Source organism: Xyrauchen texanus, chromosome 26, assembly GCF_025860055.1.
Source record: "Xyrauchen texanus isolate HMW12.3.18 chromosome 26, RBS_HiC_50CHRs, whole genome shotgun sequence".
In the NCBI taxonomy this organism is placed as follows: Eukaryota; Metazoa; Chordata; class Actinopteri; order Cypriniformes; family Catostomidae; genus Xyrauchen; species Xyrauchen texanus.
The window spans coordinates 20,229,351-20,247,658 of record NC_068301.1 but is presented as its reverse complement, the minus strand read 5'-3'; the positions used below and the strand labels follow the sequence as shown (position 1 = coordinate 20,247,658).

At 37.9% G+C, this 18,308-nt stretch overlaps 1 protein-coding gene across 1 annotated transcript in view; it reads right to left on the bottom strand.

Annotated features, from left to right (window-relative positions):
• Nucleotides 1–18,308, bottom strand: part of LOC127620361 (adhesion G protein-coupled receptor B2-like) — a 449,688-nt gene that overhangs the window by 37,598 nt on the left and 393,782 nt on the right. Inside the window, exons 23-25 of the mRNA XM_052093573.1 lie at nt 12,338–12,423; nt 7,600–7,698; nt 4,107–4,278 (exon numbers count right to left, since the gene is read on the bottom strand). Of these exons, the coding sequence (XP_051949533.1) occupies nt 4,107–4,278; nt 7,600–7,698; nt 12,338–12,423 (357 nt within the window). The remainder of the gene's footprint in view (nt 1–4,106; nt 4,279–7,599; nt 7,699–12,337; nt 12,424–18,308) is intronic.

Sequence of the window (18,308 nt, the reverse complement as noted above, 5' to 3'; positions counted from 1 at the left end):
TGAGGCCAATGAAACCAAACAAATATATCATCATTTCAAGCCTCTGTTACTCTACTCACAATATGAATACTCAACAGATTATGTCCGTAACACTTTACAATAAGGTTGTATACAATAAGATCAGATAAATGCATTGTAACGTGAACTGACAATGAACCATAATTTTCCAGCATTTATTTATCTTGGTTAATGTTAATTCTATATACTAATATACATTTAACATTAAAAAATATGCATTATGAACTAACATTAGTAGGTAAGGTGACAATATTAATATTGGAAAAAATAAATCCCGTAGATTTAACTTTGAACACTGATCAGAGTGATCATGTCCAGATCTGAATGTCACAGAGACTCTGGGGTGGGCTCATTTGTCTCAGGCCAGCAATCAGTCTTTTAGTGCCACCTACTAAAAGCAAGTGCCTAGCTATGCCCTAGCAACCATCCAGAGCACCCCAACTATAGCTAAATTCCCCAGCCATATCTCGGAACTAGAACATCAAAGAGAAATTGGGATGGGCTCATTTGACTTGGAGCAGCATAGAGAGGCCCTTGTTGTGGTGGCGAGTTTTGCCAAGGTAAGCACAACTCACATTTTCTTCTAAAAGTTTACCTATGTACAGTTGTGTTCATTAACACAATGTTTTTCTAAAGTGTAACCACTATGTCAGATCTGAAAATTTTTGTTACCTGTTCTTTATTTTGCCCTACAATCATTTTATAACATGAAATCCTTTAGAATCTGAAATAAAACAGTTGGGAATTGTAAAAATCATGAAAATGTTTGCATTGCATAAGAGGTGTTTACATAACTACAGAGATACAGGCTTACCCCTGCTCTATAACAATAGGGAGGAGGACACTCCTTTTCATAAAAAAAGAAAAGAGTACGATTGGCTGCTTCCTCTGACAACTGGGTAGCCTTAGCAACGAGATGCCACTCATTTGCATACAGATTTATGGCTAAAACGCCTACGGAATAACCAAGTGAAAGCACAGCACAATGTCTTCCTATAACCAAGAACATCAGAGCTCTTTTGCCAACAGGGAACACAATAGATAATGACTGAGGTTTTATTAGAATATCTGGATGCATGAAAATGTCCCGGTTACACCTGGTATTAAAAGGTAAGCGCACACATTAAGGAATATTCTGTCGTAATTTACTAACCCTCATGCCGTTACAAACCTGAATTACTTTATTCCTTCTGTGAAACCCAAAAGGCATACTATTATTTACTGACGGCATCAGTCACCATTCACTTTGATTGTATATGCATATATATATATATATATATATATATATATATTTGACTTTTGATCTGAAGGCGTATGCTTAAATGGTAAATGATCTACACTTATAGAGCGCTATTTTTAACATTAGAGGTTACCAAAGCCCTTTACACTGTGTCACAATCACCCATTCACACACACACTTTCACGTTCACATTCATACACCAATGTAAATAAATGTTTGAAATTAGTTTTGTAGACAAAAATATAATTGTGCCACTATATTGATTTATTTAATTATAAAAGAAAAAAAAGAAGTTCACATGATATGAGCATGAAGCGATCGTCTGTGTTCCGCAACTGCTTTCGGGTCCTTGAATAATGAATAACTTGCGAGTAAGGGCAGCCAGTGGACTTTCTGGTATCCTCCTAGGGTAAGATGGTGCCCCCCTAGGGAGTTGGTGCCCTACGCAGACTGCGTAGTATGGGTATAGGGAGTGGCGGTACTGCGAAGATGTGTCCCAATGTTGAAGTTCAGCTCTTCTGCATAACGTGAAATCAATGCGCAAAACTGAATTTTAAACTGTTACAGCACCTGTTTCAAATGCTGAATCCAACACTTTAGAAATTCCCATACATATACTGTATGCACATGCACAAGACTTCACAGAAAATATTGGTATTCTGTCATGAAATCAGTCTATCCCCTTGAAATCCGATCACAAGTGGTCACTTGACACACAATACACTACAACATGTTGCACATGACCTTTATGGTTCACAAAGTTTTTGAACAAATGACACTTTATCTGCTTGTGTCCTAGTTATAGCCTCTAGCATATGGCGTTGAAATACTTTATTTATTACACTGACTGCACATTTTCTGCACTGTTTAGTAAATCCCTTCCCTTTCTACTCAACTGAGCATGAGTTATCATGCTGCATCACTATTCTCCAGCCTGGCTCAGCATCTTTAATAAGTCTGCCCCCTCCCTACCTACAACTAAAATTCCAATGTGCAGGTATACTGTACTAGTCTGCTTTGCGACTGACACAGACAGAGATGGGGAGAAAGAGAGAGAGAGAGAAAAAGAGTCAGAGACAGTCTTATTCTCAGTGCTTGTTTATAGATGATTGCCTATTGAGTCAAAGCAGTAGACATATCAGAGCGGTACCAGTGGCATTCCTTCAAGACATTCTATCTTCACTAATGCATGGGAACAAACTATTCCCTTCCTTCCCTCTCTAATTCCTCTATGCTAATCAAGATAGCTGCCTTTCTATTGTTGGATCTGCCATTTAACAGTGTGTAATTCACACATCAAACCGCATATATAGCATAAAAATCTGGGACCACACTTTGCACTCTTGTTTTGCTAAAGCTATTAGGGATTACACCAAATCCTTGGCAGGGATTTTCATATATTTACTAAAATAATACCAGGATTTATTTTACTCTAATCCCTTGGGTTTTGATATTGATTTAACAAATATGGCTTAGCGATTTAGAACAGATTTTTTTCACTCCCTCATCGAAGTCAAGCTGCATATTGTGATTTACTCGATACATGAAAGTCATCCAAGTTACAATATGCTGAAGAGTTAAAACATAGCACAGTTGTATTGTGGGTAAGTCTACACTGTGGCTGGAACACCACTATAATCTGACTATAGTTTGATCCGTCAGTTGATTTATTTATGGTCGGTCTGACCAGCTCATTATTCACATTTATTCATTTGGCAGATGCTTTTATCCAAAGCGACTTACAAAAGAAGAATACATTATAATAGAAACATCTTAAGGAGACAGTGGTATGAAAAATGCTGCATAACTAAGTTTCACAAGCATCAGAATAGTAATATTCAAGACAGATTACATTTACATTTATGCATTTGGCAGACGCTTTTATCCAAAGCGACTTACAGTGCACTTATTACAGGGACAATCCCCCAAGAGCAACCTGGAGTTAAGTGCCTTGCTCAAGGACACAATGGTGTTGGCTGTGGGGATCGAACCTACCTTCTGATTACCAGTTCAGTGCTTTAGACCACTACGCCACCACCACTCCTAGTGCAACAATAATTTTTGTATATAATTTTTTTTAGTGACTGGTTAAGTGCTATGGGAAAAGATGTGTTTTTAGCCATTTTTTGAAGACAGAAAGTGAGTCAGCTTCATGGATGGAGTTGGTAAGGTCATTCCACCAATGTGGTACAATGGAAAGTGTTTTGGTACAATGGAAAGTGTTTTGGTGCCTCTTTGTGTTGGTACAACAAGGAGCTACATGAAATTACATGAAAGAAGTGCGTGCTATTTCAAAATATTGATCGCTGCAGCAGGCCGAGCCAAGTTTTTATTCCCAAGTGAGCCCTAAATAATGGACTCAAATAAAAGTCCTCCTCTAAAAACTATTTAAATACACCTCTGATTGTCCTCTAGGATTGTCCTGGTATATACAGTAATACAACAATGAAATTAATTTATTTTGTGGCCAAATACACACAAAGCATTATAATAGAATCTAGAAGATATTTGCATGATCAAAAAACGAAGGTCATGCAAGCCCACATACTAAACTACCCAGGATTTTTCCTTCATTGAAAATTGTTTGGTGGCTGCCCAAGTTAGATTTTGGCACACCAAGGCAAAGTTAACACTACAATGTAGAGTATATAGACATCAGTTTAAATTTAGTTCATGCATTTTGGTAATCAAATTTACTTTAAAATAATGGTTATACATGATTTCTCATTGCTTAAACTGATGATGCTACAACTCATTTAATGATACTCCAGGGTCTAAGCTACAAAGATAACTACGAAGGCTGTTTGCATTATGTGTTCTTGTCATGCACCAGTTGCAATCCACTGACCTCTCGGCGCATGGCACAGTGCACGGTGATGATGACGAAGCCCTGGACTGAGTCAAAAACGGCAAAGAGCACCTGGAAGAGGGTGGAGCGGCGATCTGTGATAGCCAGCACTGCTGACATCCACGTGAGCGCCAACAGAGGGAGAACCACACAAGAGCTCCATAAAGATGCCCTGCAAAAAGAATATAAAATGCAGATTATCCTCCAAGAAACAAGGTGGCCACATCACTTCTCCTGCTATCATTACCCATTACCATCAATTATAACAGCTATTATAGTTAGCTATGGGAGCATCTATGGGATTTAGAAACAGAATTGCACCAGAAGTGAGTAACTGAGTGTCAATGCAGCGTAAATACGGAATGAGTCAATGCAGTTTTGATAAAATTGAAAATTGATAGCCCTGCTCTGTATCTCAACAGAAATGTACCATTGTTAACATACTGTAGTTCCACCAAACTGCAAGTAGGGCATTCAAAGGATGCTTTCCCCAAAAAGTCTAAACACTGTTTACAACACTGCAAGTTTGGTCCATGACTATCTGTTTGTCGACAAATGGAAACCCATTTTTTTTTTTTTTTTTTGCAATTCCTTTTGTTGATGCTAATGACTTCAAGTTGAATTTATTATATAATAGAAGTAATAACTGTATTAACTACATTATTTTGACAGAATCTATGGTTACCATGGTACATTTATTTGTAAGGAATTAAAGGAAATGAAAAAATGCCATCAACTGATCATGCAATCATACAAAATTTTATCTTTAATACACAAACACACATGGTCAATCCAGTGTCAATTTAGGACAGTTTATTAAACAGCCAACCAGTTGTTGTTAATAGTGCAAACTACACATAATAACACTCCTTACTATATTTCCTATATGTGGCTAATCCTAAAGGAGTGTTTTTGTTCTGCATCATGCAGAGCATGTTTAGGTAAATATCAGGTATCAGTAAGGGCTGTCTGTTTGAGCTCAGCAAAGCAAGGGCTCAGCACAGCAGGGCATCAATTTAACCTGTTCACGCTGCACTGACTCAGTCTTCTGCAAGTGACTGATATGGGACGGAAAGCTTTCTCTACTCATTAGCAATGAATGAGAAAAATAATGAGAGAAAGCAAGAGGTATTTGCACCAGTGCAAATCTAAAACATGATTTTGCATGTTGTCATGCTCATGTAATGATTAAGAACATTGTCGTGTGGAAATGGATAGACAGACTTGACTCTACATCAAGGGTCTTTAACTTTCCCTTGGCAGATACAGAGATGCATGTGTATATATATATATATATATATATATATATATATATATATATATATATATATATATATATATATTTGTACAAAGTCATATGTTTGCACAATACATGCTAATTTTGATATGAACAATGAAACATTTAGCAATTTAAGATTAATTATTTTGAGATAAATCAATAAATGGCAGTCCCTTGCAGTACCGCAGGTGCCGCAGAGCCCCTGTTGAAGACCCCTCCTGTACATAATATAATTTCAGAATAACTCAAGTTAAAACTATTTTAGAGAAAAAGGGCACAGCTTGGATGGAGTAGGGATGCCGGAGCATATGTGAGGTATGCGGCAGTTCATGCTGTTTATATTCAGCACTGTGATTGGTGGGATTGTTTAAACATGGTCCTCCCATTAGGAAGTCCTTTAATTTTGTCACTAATTTCTATGAATGGAAGATGTATTATGGTACCACACACGCATATTTCCACTCAAAAGCAGAGACAAAGAGAAATGCAGAAAGCTAGAATGAGATGAGGAACAAAACAACAGTGACAAAATAAAGAGGAACAGAAAAGCAATATCATTCATTTCATTATCATTTCAACAACATGACTCCCTCTGGCAAATAGCACAGATGAGTCTAATTTTTTCAAAGAACAAGAGATGGCTCTTGATCCGCGCTCTGGTTCTTTACCTCTTCAAAGAGCACACCTCTCCGTTTTTGTGTTTGTGAAATAGGGCTGGGTGATTATAGTTGGCAAAAAAACAAAAGGAAAAACAATCTTTTTCATGAAATTCAATACATCTATTTGTTTTATAAATTTGCACTGAAATGGATTGAAAGCATGACTTTTTTAAATCAGAATAAACATAACTTTATCCAAACTGCTATTTTTGACAAGAAAACTCAAAATATTTCATGCAATAAGTAAAATACTGTCAAATTCAAAGTAAAAATTATCAAGAAATGTTTTCCAAACTGTTTTTTCCTAAGTGCATACAAAGAGAATGATATGTAATAATTTGCCTTTATATGCACCAATGTGATGATACTTAGTAAACAGTGGTATTTACTTACATTTATTTTTATTAAAACATTCTAATATATAAAATATCACATCAAGATGCCCATGATGATGCAAACAACATTTTTCAATTGAAATTTGAATCAATTCCAGCCTGATGTCATGAATTTTATGACTGTAGTGACATTTTTGCAAAATGACACTTCGTGGTTCATTCAACGTATCATGGAAGTTCTGACGTGCAATGTCCACTGTGTGGCGCTAAAAGAGAGTTACATTTTCTCCCAAACAGATTAGGTTTTTAAGGTTAATGTTTTAAGGTTAAGTTTTAACTCAACCATACCTACCTTCCTACCCAAAACCCTACACCTAAACCTATCTGGTAGTGTAATAAAACAACGAAATTGCTGAAGCAACCACGTCATTTTTGTGTTGCTTCTATGACACTTTTGGCTCATGTGTAGACTTTTCAGGACTCATACCCTGGTCCTTTGCATCACAAGTGCAACGGTCTATCTGTTGAGCTACCACACAATTTGATCGCACTTGAACAAGCTTGTAAATGCAGTTGGCTATGTAATGCAAATGTTAAAATGCATCGCCTATCAAGTCATAAGCACTAGAAAAAGTGATTAGATGTCGTAAGATAGTATTGAGAACAGGGTGAAAAATAAGTGTTTTCTGCACTTTTACTCGTAATTTGTGTAAGATACAATACAAGTCATTGTTGTTGTAGCTCCTCTAGTGTTTATTTCTAAAGAAACTGCTTTGATATATACAAGCCACATAAAAACCATTTTGCAAAAATGTAGGTATATTAACTTGATTCTACGAGACCAGGTTGATTGATTCATAGAAATTAACCGAACCTACCAGCTCAAATGCCATTTTTCCTACTGACTGAATTTGAAATCAGTGATGCTAATAAAATATATCTGTCTTAACGCTCTCATAGTCACTTAAGTCATGAGACAAGAAAGGATTGCGTTTTTTTTTTTTTGCTAATTCATTGCGAATATCAGACATATCGCCCAGCCTTCAGTGTGCATGTGCATGTATTTGTGTTTTGGAGTGTGCAGACAGTGGAGGGCGGCTCTTTGAAGAGCTACTTTCTCTTACTGTCAGCGTTGGTCTCTAGAGAGAGAAAGAGGAAAAAAAAGAAAGAGATGGAGAGAAAAAGAGAGAGACAAAGAGAGAATATGGAATGAGACTAACATGGCGCTGCTGGCGGTTGAGCTGGACAGGGCTGTGCTGGAAATCACGCCACACTTGGAGCATTTCAGGAGCAGCCTGCTACGCGCCTCCAACGGTGGGCTTCAGGACCCAATACACACATACACACACACACAGGAAAAAGATGGACGTGACACACATGAGGCAGAAGCAAGGAGGTGGGAAGGAATATGTAACAGAAAAGACATTCATGCAGATCCATATACACACATTCAGTACACACATACAAACAAAAAACAAATGTTTCAATACAGATTTCAGGGGAATAGCAAATGGAATGAGAGCAAAAAACAACAAACAAACACATAAAGGAGCACAGAATAAAGAGGAAAAAGAAAAGAGAGACAAAATTAAAGTAAGGTCAAGAGTACAGCATCAGCAATGAGAAACTGCAATTTGTAATGAATGTCACAACATGATAGTAGCTCGAGAGAGAGAGAGAGAGAGAGAGAGAGAGAGTGTGAATGAGTAAAATACGGCAAGAAAATGAGAAAATGAAGAGTCAGTAAAATGCGACTGCAGATCATTGACAAAAAGCAGATGAGGCATATGGGAGCTGAAAAGACCAACCTTTTTAGCTGCTCACTGAAGTGTGTGTGTGTGTGTCTGTGTGTGTGTGTGTGTGTGTGTGTGTGTGTGTGTGTGTGTGTGTGTGTGTGTGTGTGTGTGTTAGAAGGACCTGTGTGTGTGTGTAAAAATTAAGTGAGGAGAAAGAGTACTGCAGAGCGCAAGATAATCTCTCACTGCAGAGACACACACACACACCTGATACCGCCCTTGGCCCTTTGATTTGTGTAGGCATTGTTAAAAAGCAGATCGGCACATCCAGGTTAGACTCCCTGAAGTCATTAACCAGAAAGTTCAGTTTTTAATGAACCCCCTCAGCTTAAAAAAAAGAAAGAAGTGTGTCTGGAGTGTAACAGGGACACTAACAATTTAAAGGGGAACAGATATATTTCCTACCAGAAAACTTGTTTCCAGTGAAAATAAATGTATCCACATTTAACTCAAAACATATGCACGATGTGACAAAATCTCAACCAAAAAAATACATTTAATGTTTAAAGCTGGATTTTTGACCAGCGAAATTTCACAAGGCTACCAAGTGTGACGGCGCATAAATACAAAGGCTATATAACAAAATTGCCTGTCCCTCGCCTCTTTTTGCAGTTGTAACAGCATAGGACAAAAAAATCATATTTACACTGAAGCTCTACATGACAGTCCTAACCAAATGAAAAGCAAGTTACTAATAACAAATTATTTGTCTGTCCACACTGAATGGAAAACTGCTGTGCGATGTGTCACAATCTCACTCAATAATAAGAAATATAATGTTTAATTTATTTGGAGGAGGATTTTGGACCAATTAGATTTCACATTGAGTTGTGCTACACAGAGCAAAGCTGTAGAAATAAAAAAGCAAGCGACTGATTGACACAATCAAAGGGGCGAATTCACTAAACAGTTGTGAAACTTTTGCGTGATATTTCAGAACAAAAAACAGCCTTATTCAATTAAAAAATAAATAATGATAATTCAAAAAATAAATCTAGTTCAAGCAGGTGCAATAAAAGTCTTTCTGGCTAGACAGTCTGCTGGTGACCATCTTTGGAACGCTATCAGACAGCAATTTTTTTCTATCTACTTGAATTGGGAAAGACCAAAATCTCCAAAACGGTTGGTCAAGATTACAATCAAAGAACATGATGATTTCAAATCAGCAGTAAAATCTGACAACACTGGTCAAATAATTGTGCTTTAACTCAGATTACGCAAAAAAATATATTTAACTTTTATAGCTAATGCGCATGTGTGTTCTTGAGTTAGTTGACAGGGATGTCTGTATCTAAAAGGTGATTGGCTCTTTTACATGTAAGGCAGGACTTCCTTACTACATCCACTGACCATTCGCTGTTCCAATTTCTCCCATTCATTTTAATAGAAGTGACTATCTCTGCTAAATAGTCACTGGGTGCAGTCAGCGCTGAAACTTCACTGCATCTTAAAAATTTACGTGTACATCTTAAAATTCATTGCCAAGCCTTTCCCGCGAAAAACACCTCTTCTTTCTTTATAAATTAGCCTCATTCACAAAAATTGCGAGCTGCAATTTACATTGCACTATTACTACCAGATGAAAGCAGGCAGTAACAAAATTGTATTTCAAAGACGTGCTTGTTTACCTTTGTTCATCAATCATGTAAGGAAAAATTTATTGAATAATGATAAAATGATGAAGAATAGCATTATAACCTGCCATATATCCAGATGTGCTGTTTAGTTAAGCACACTTTTGGCAAGTTAAAGAGATGATTCAGGTGTCTGGATCACAGTAGTGGGAGTGATGCTGTACAGATTGTGTCAGATTGTGGAGGTCGGCTTCGATACATAGCACTCAGAAACGTCACGCAAGATATAAATTGCATTTGTAAATTGCATTCAGCAGCACTTTGTGGGTGCATTTGCACCATTGGACATTTTGTTGTTTTCAATACAAAAAGGGAGGTAGAGTGTTTGAAAGAAAAAGATCACTTGAGACACAGTAGATCTCCATCCTTTTTTTGTCACAACTAGGGACCTTTTGGTGACAATTCATGAGCTAAAGTTTTATAATTGGGATCATGTGCTTTTAACAAACCCTGACCTCATGTATTAGCAATAATAATAGTGATGAGTGCTTTAGCAAGCACAACTAATAACTAATAATTATGTTGGCAATGTTGCATATGTAGTATGTATATGAGAAAGACATATGAGAAACACTAAGACTGAGAAAATTAAGGAGGATTTGGATGGTAATACTTATTGGTCATTGACAAATAAGGTTATTTGTGAGTGTGTGTGGAGGAAAGCCCGATTTAAGTTGCCACTGGAAGGCTGTTTTGTAATATTTTTCCATTTAACTCTAGTGCATAAACTCTATGTCGATACTTCAAATGTTGCAAAAAACTGGTTTGGAAACACTTTTTGTTGAGAAAATTGGCACTAACAAAAAAATGTAGTGTCACATGACAGAATTTGCCCCAATCGTTAGTTTGTGTTAATCATGGCGACGGAATACATCCTTGAAAGTTCATTTATTGTATGTGATTATGGATTGATCTTAACGACATTCTGCACAGATCCGATGCTACAAACATGACACTTCCAGGAGTACCAGCACAAATATCTGGTACTCCTGGATGTACTCCTGCATATCGACAAGTGCACAGAGAACAAATTAATGGCTACTTTTTGTGATTAATTTAATCGTGGTAGCCATCTGTTTATTTATGTTTCTTTTCCACACCATTCAAAATATTTAGCCCACAAAACAAAAAACAAATAAACATATAATTTCTAGGAATAAAGATGTTTTAAATAAAAAATAAATACACAATACTAATTAATTTTATATGATAATTAAGTTCAGTCGGTCGTTAAATGTTGCTGGACAAATATGCGGGACATGCAGTTGTGATGGCAATGCTTTAGATTAGATGATTGTTCAAAATAGCCAATTGAATATCAGGAATGGATCATATGTAAACCCTGATATTACACCACATACATTTTTCTTTAATAGCTGTGCACACCGCATATACACATTGAGGGATGGCCCTTGTACTAAGACCAAAAGTTTCCCCATTACTTGGTGCAGGTTGCCAGCTTGAACAGGGCCATGAAGATTTGCTTTCAGGTCGGAACCGGTGGAAACCTGCGATTACACGCAACATCAGGATCAATATTACAATCCTATCATAAGGGCAACTGTTCCTTTTTGATTGCAGTTCATCATCTTCTGATTGCATTTATTTGTGAAATTAAAATGAAAGTAAGCTGGCTAATTTCAAATAATTGACTCAATATTTTACCCCATTTAAAAAAAAAAAAAAAGGGACATCTGGGAGGCGAAAGGTACACACTTAGCGATAAACACACATTTCTAAATGAAAACGGCTTAAGGGTAGATTTATTTTGCAATAAACCAAAAATTATACAACAAAGTGTTTTTTTATTTGTATTTTAAATAAAAGGCCATTTGAACGGAAACAGGCAGAAGACGGCAAATTTCCCAAACATTTTTTACGCATTTTCACTTAGTTCATAGCAAAATAGCGCAAAAGTGGATGGAAACTAGGCTACTGTTACAAACTGTTTTCCAGTTTTTCAGAAAACCAGCATCTTTTTTCACAATGGAGAGAGAGCTCACATGCTCAAGGTTGCCAGATTGCATGACTAAAGCGTCACCCAGGCAGAACATTTCCAAACTGTACAAGTGTCCTGATCTGATTTGGGGATTTCACCAATAGAAATCTGGCATCCTCACACATGTCGAAATCTAATTCTGACCAGCTAATTGCCCTTTTTTAAAGTCTGTTATTTATCAAACATATTAAATTTAAATATTTTACTAGCATGATTAGTTCTAAGTAATAAATTACACAATTGATCTAAAGGGGATGGTAAGGGGGATGGTGATTTTTCAAGAGAATGCTTTTTGGTATTTCTTGCAACAAGGGGGATGGCATCTTCTCGCATCTCCCCTCAACTCGAGCCCTGCTTTTTGTGGTTGTATGTGTGTTTGAGAGTGTGTTTGAGAGTGGATCATTTAAATTGCTCAAACAAATATTTGACAGGATGTTTTTAATCCTTCAACATGCCGATGAATGAGTGACTAGATGCAAGTCCAGAAGAAGATGGTTATCATTTGGCCATCATTTTGACCTTCACTTACCCTGCTCTCTGCTTTTTGGACTTGTCTGAGATGCCATCTCTAGACATGAGCTTGTTGAAGACCACTATTCCAATAAGCATGTTGACCTGCAGGAAAGAGATAGTAGCTGTTTATTTGCTGTAGTGGACAAGGCTAGAAAAGGGCTAACAAAGTAAGTTGTACCCTTTTGCAGTTAATTCCAGGCTAAATGTTTTTATGCTAGTCCAGGATTTATGCTGGGATATTGGAGGTCTGCTACTGGTCTAGATTTTGGACCAACATATCCATACTGTTTAGCAAAATAAAAATAGCTGGAGAAGCCATTTAACCATTAAGGTTTGTCTGGTGAAGCTAGTTGACCGCACACATCCAGGTGGTTAAGTTCCAAACATGTGTGGCATAATACCACATAAAACTGTTTCTTATATATATTAAAGGCTAATTGGTGCCATTTCTATGTTCTTTTGACACCGCAAAAAAGAATGGGCGCTTTGCTTAAATTTATAAAAAAATGCCTTAAAAGTGCTATTTATAAAAAAACATTTCCAAAGATTTCCATAGGATTGGTGGATCAGGTCAAACTCAGGATTTTATCAAATGTATAATATTTCACGGCTCTCCGTTATTGTTATCGCGGCTGCTCTAATAACACTAACTTATTTCATAGCTGCTGTTGGTAGAGTGTTGCTATTGGCAGACTTTTCACAAAGGAATCGTTTAAACTCTCATTGCAAACAGTTGTTTTTCATTTTTAAAGTGCAATCGCTGGAGCAGGTATGAGACCAAATATGATCTAACGATGTACTTACGTGTACAAGACAGCCATGCTATATCTAACAGGAAGAACGGGACCTTGTCTTCAGCACCACAGTGTGGCAGGGTCTATTGTTTGCGAAAGTATACAGTATGTGAATAAAAATTATGTAATCTGTCTAAAATTATGTCTTTGCATTAATTTTGACTGTAGTAACTTGTTTAATCAAAACTGTCTATTATTAAGTTTGAATATTCAATATGTTACATTAAAATAAAATATTATTATTTAGTGTGTGTTGATCAATAATTTAAGCAGTGGGATATGCGTCTTAAAATTAACTTAACTGAACTAAAATTAACTGAGTAAAATGTATCACTTTAAACCATAGATATACTTTTATAATAACTTTTATTAGCATAAAACAAACAAACAAACAAACAAACAAACAAAAAAATAATTATATAATGCTTAAAGAAATATTTAAACCCATATCCACCATTGAATTCTACTGCTCAAAATAACTCAGAAGCTTGGTTGCCTGCAGTGTGACGTCACAGTAATTTAATCTATAGTATCCTTGCATGTATCATGTGAATGTTTCTGGCTTTTAGGAGCTTTACTGGTGTTACATGGTAATGACATGACAAGTTGAAGGACAGCATATAACTTTGCACAGAGAAGGTCAGTAAGCGATTCTAAAACACTAATCTCATGGCAAGTCTTGTGGCTATACTTTTAAAAGTGTGTATTTTGATGTTTATTGCCTGGCCCATATACAGTACTTTCATTGTAAATGTATTACTCTAATTGCAATTTTTGCTCTTAAAATTAAGTTTTTGTAATCAACATTATGCCACAAATGTGGTCAAGGCTGGAACGTTCCACAAACTATGCTGGTCATTTCAGCTCAATATTATATTAACTGATATATACTTTATTCTGAAAAACTACTAACACAAATGAAGATATTAATATTGCAATAACTTTATATCATATAAAAAATACTCTCAAATCAGCAGTGTCTATTCATTGGAAGAAATGAATAGGTAATGTTTAGTTCTGCTGGCCTGCATTCCTGTATAAACACAATTAAGGAAAATCGAAAATAAAGCAGAACTGCGAGGTGACCTCCAACCAGGGAACATCTATATCAGTGGCTCGCTAACAGCCTGTGACAGGTTTTGTAGATTTAAGTATAGAAGCAAATGAGAGGGTGGGATCATGAAGGAACAGTAATCCCCTCATGTCTCTCACCCTTTCTCACTCTCTCAGTATATTGTTGCCTGGTCTACTCCAGCCAGCTGCCCACTGCATGCACACAGCACTGTAGAGAAGCTTAGACTAAGACCACAGAAAGATCATAAAACACATCTGTGCTCATGAAACATTGGGTACATACAGGATTTGAGCCAAGTCTTGTGTCTTTTGCATGACAACAGTATGGCAGATGTCTTGTGTTCTAGGTCACAAAACTGATACACATTTCCAAGTAAATGACATCATCCCTTTGAGCCACCTGACTATTTTACACCAATGGCAGTGTCATGTAAGATTCAATCCAATTCACCTTGGACGCCCAAGTGATTCAATTGGCTGAAATTACTTGTTCAATATATTTTAATTAGTGCCTTTTAGTACTAACTAACATCTCAGTTACGTACGTAACCTCGATTCCCTGAGACAAAGGGAACAAGACATTGCGTGCTAACGCATATGGGATTGTCCTCCCACATGTCCTAGTTGAAACCTCTCAACTTGTAATATTGGCTATAGTGCTTGAGCCCCACCTTTTTAGGTACGAAGCTGTCCACTATAAAAGCAGGTGCACAAAGACTATTCCACAGAATTTTCTGATTGAGGGACAAGGAGTGCATCGCTCACACCTCAGAAGAACTCAGAAGAGTCTTGTAGTGTGGCCAGCGTTTGCAATGTCTCGTTCCCTATGTCTCAGGTAACCGAGACATAGGGAACTACCTTCCAGAGAGGAAACATGAAACTGCAGTCCCACGGGATGGTGACCAACATGAGTATGATGTAAGTGAGGGGAAGTGAGAACCCAGTTGGGAAGGGAGTTAATTTATAATGAAAGTGCTTGTGACTTTATGGTAAATTACAATGGCCAGAATGCAAGCGGGTGTGTAAAATGATGGGGAGCCCATACTTAAAAAGAGGGGCATAAGTATATGTTTGGCAAATGAAAAAGCAAGAGCTCTAAACAGAGAGGACTTGTGAAGAGAGAGACGTTACATCTAGGTTCTAAAACCTTGTGAATGTGTTTTGAGAAGACCATCCTGCTGCAAAACATATGTCTTGTAAAGGCACACCATTTGTCCATGCTCATGAGGAGGCCATGCCTCTTGTTGAGTGTGCTTTAACACCAACTGGGCAAATCTTCCTCTACGACTCATAAGCCAGGGCAATCGCATCAGTGATCTAGTGAGAACGTTTTTGCTTTGAGATGGTCATTCCATAGCACACAAAGAGCTGATCAGAGAGTCTTAACTCTCTGATCAATGAATGTGTGTAGCCCCCGCAAAGGGCATAACAAATGCCAGGATTGTTTCTCATCCGAATTAAATGGAAGAGAGAAGAAAGCTTGAATGTGATCCACCTGCGTTCTGAAGGGCGTGGTTAGAACCTTAGGCACATAGCCTATTCTGGGTTTGACAGTGGCTTTTGAAAGTCTGGGGCAAAACTTCAGACATGAACGGTCAATTGATAGTGCATGTAAGTCTCTGACCCATTTTACCGACCCATTTGTCCAGAGCCAACAGTAGTCCTAAGGCTCGAAGGGGGGCTTGCGAGCGCTTTTAGGACCAAAGATAGGCCCCAAGTTAGGACTGTAGCCGGCCGAGGTGGATTTAATCGTCTTACTCCTCTAAGGAACTTTATGATTAAACCATGCTTACCTATAGTGGTGGCGGCTTCAGGTCAGTGATATGCAGATATAGTCACCACATAAACTTTGAGCGTTGACTGAGTGAGTCCTGCATCTAATCGCTCTTGAAGAATTATGAGAACTTCATATATGGGTTAGTTTACTGGGTCTTTGCCATGTGAAAGACACCAATCAGTGAACACATTCCATTTTAACGCATAAAGGCATCTCGTGGATGGTGCTTTAGCCTGTAAAATAGTGTTCATGACTGAATGCATCAATTGTGGTGCATTTAGCGCACTCTGTTCAGGGGCTACACATGCAGGTTCCACAGCTTGGGCTGGGGATGCCAGATTATGCCTTGCGACTGAGAGAGGAAATCCCTCCTCAGTGGTATATCCCATGGTGAGCTGTATAACAACTCTATCATTTCCAGTAACCATGGCTAATTGAGCCATTTCAGCGCAATTAACAGAACTGTTTCCATGTCCACTTGGACTTTGCTGATGACAGAATGAAGGAGATGCACTGGGGAAGCGCATACTAGCGTTTCACCGGCCATCCGTGGGTCAGCGTGTCATGGCGGCATATATACGCCACTACTGTTGTGTTGTTACAACGAATCAGAATGTAGTGATTCACAATATTAGAAATAAATAGCTAGAAATAGCTCAAAGCTAGAAAGACAGCCAATAGCTCTAGGCGGTTGACATGTCAGGACCGTTTCGCACCTGTGTCATAAGTCAGGCATCCCTTACACATTGAACATTGGATGCATTTGTGGTCAGCACTTTCTTTCTGAAAACTTGAGCCAGCAAAACACCATGTTGGTAGAAGCCCATGGTGCTAGAGTAGCCAGACAGTGACGAGTTCTTCAATGGTAATGTGTTTCAGTTTGAACTGAAACAGACAATGAAGGATGGTCTGTATGCACTCGTTCATGAGGTGCGCATGTAAGAACTCCTAAAAAGGATAATTACTGGCTGTGGAAAAGTGTGCTTTTCACCAGTTGTCATTAGGCCAGATTTTCCATATGGCAAAGCAACACATGCTTGCTCAGTAGTGCCTCTGATTGGCTAGTAATAACAAATCACAGAGGTAATTAAAAAAACACACAGCTCATTTTCAATGGGACAAGCACCGCATCGAACATTTGGTGAACGTGCGGGGAGCCTGAGGCAGACTGAAATTAAGGACTTTAAATTGATATGCAGTTCCCTTTAACGCAAATCTAAAAAGCCACCTGAACCGTGGAGCAATTGGCACATGAAGTGCATGTCCTTCAGATCAATTTACACAAATCAGTCCTGAGGATGGATGTGCAATAAGATCTGTTTCTGGGTAAATATTTTTAATGGGCACGTCACAAGTGCGCGATTCAAGCATCACAACTAGAATAGGCCATTCTAGTTGAGAATTAACTGATATCTTCCCCATGATCCACATTGGAGAGGATGTAATCGCTGCATGGGCGAGCTGAATAGGGTGTGCGCCATAATTTTGACAATTTGTTATGAACGTCAGAGAAGAACGGGGCAGATCTATGAGACCCGGTCACTTGACAGCTTCCAGGGTGTGAAGGAGAGAATGCAGCTCTCATGCTGATCTGACGGCGGGATCTGCCTCTTACACAGGGAACACTTAAGGAACGACATCTTTAAAAAAGATGTGAACACGTAAGTGACTTTTAGATTTAGAAAAAAATAGTTACCGAGAAGATTCTGCCTGCTGACTCGTGTAGTCAACGGCGAAGCAGTAGAGGGATTCTAGACAAGAGATTAATCATTGTCTTGAACGAAGAAAATTCTTAGGAATGGTGTTTGTGCACCTTCTTTTATAGTGCAACTTATTTTATAGCAGACAGCTTCACGCCTAAAAAGGCAGGGCTCAAACACCATAGCCAATTTTAGAATATTGGCGTTATTGTAGAGAGTTTTCAAATAGGTTGTGTGGAAGGACACTCCCATATGCATTAGCACGCATTGTCAAGTGCACTGAGTCGTAAGGGAACTGTTGTTCTGCTATTATTATTTATAGTCACCTTCTGTATTATTAGTCTTCAAATGGGGGTCATGAAGTTTGCAGGCATGGAGGTACACCTTTAAATTAACCAAGCTGTTTGGTCACTAAAACCGGCTTACTCACAAATCATTTCATGTTTCAAGTCATTTCAAGTTCATTTTGATTCAGATGGGGTCAGAATGAAAGAGTTGTTTACTTTGTAATTAGTCTGTCCATTTCACCCAGTTTGACCCATTCAGGCCGATTTGCAGAGCTGTTATGAATATACTAGCAGGTATTACCTCATGGACAGGGTAATGAGGGAATCAACACATGCACAATTTCGTTGTGTTTTC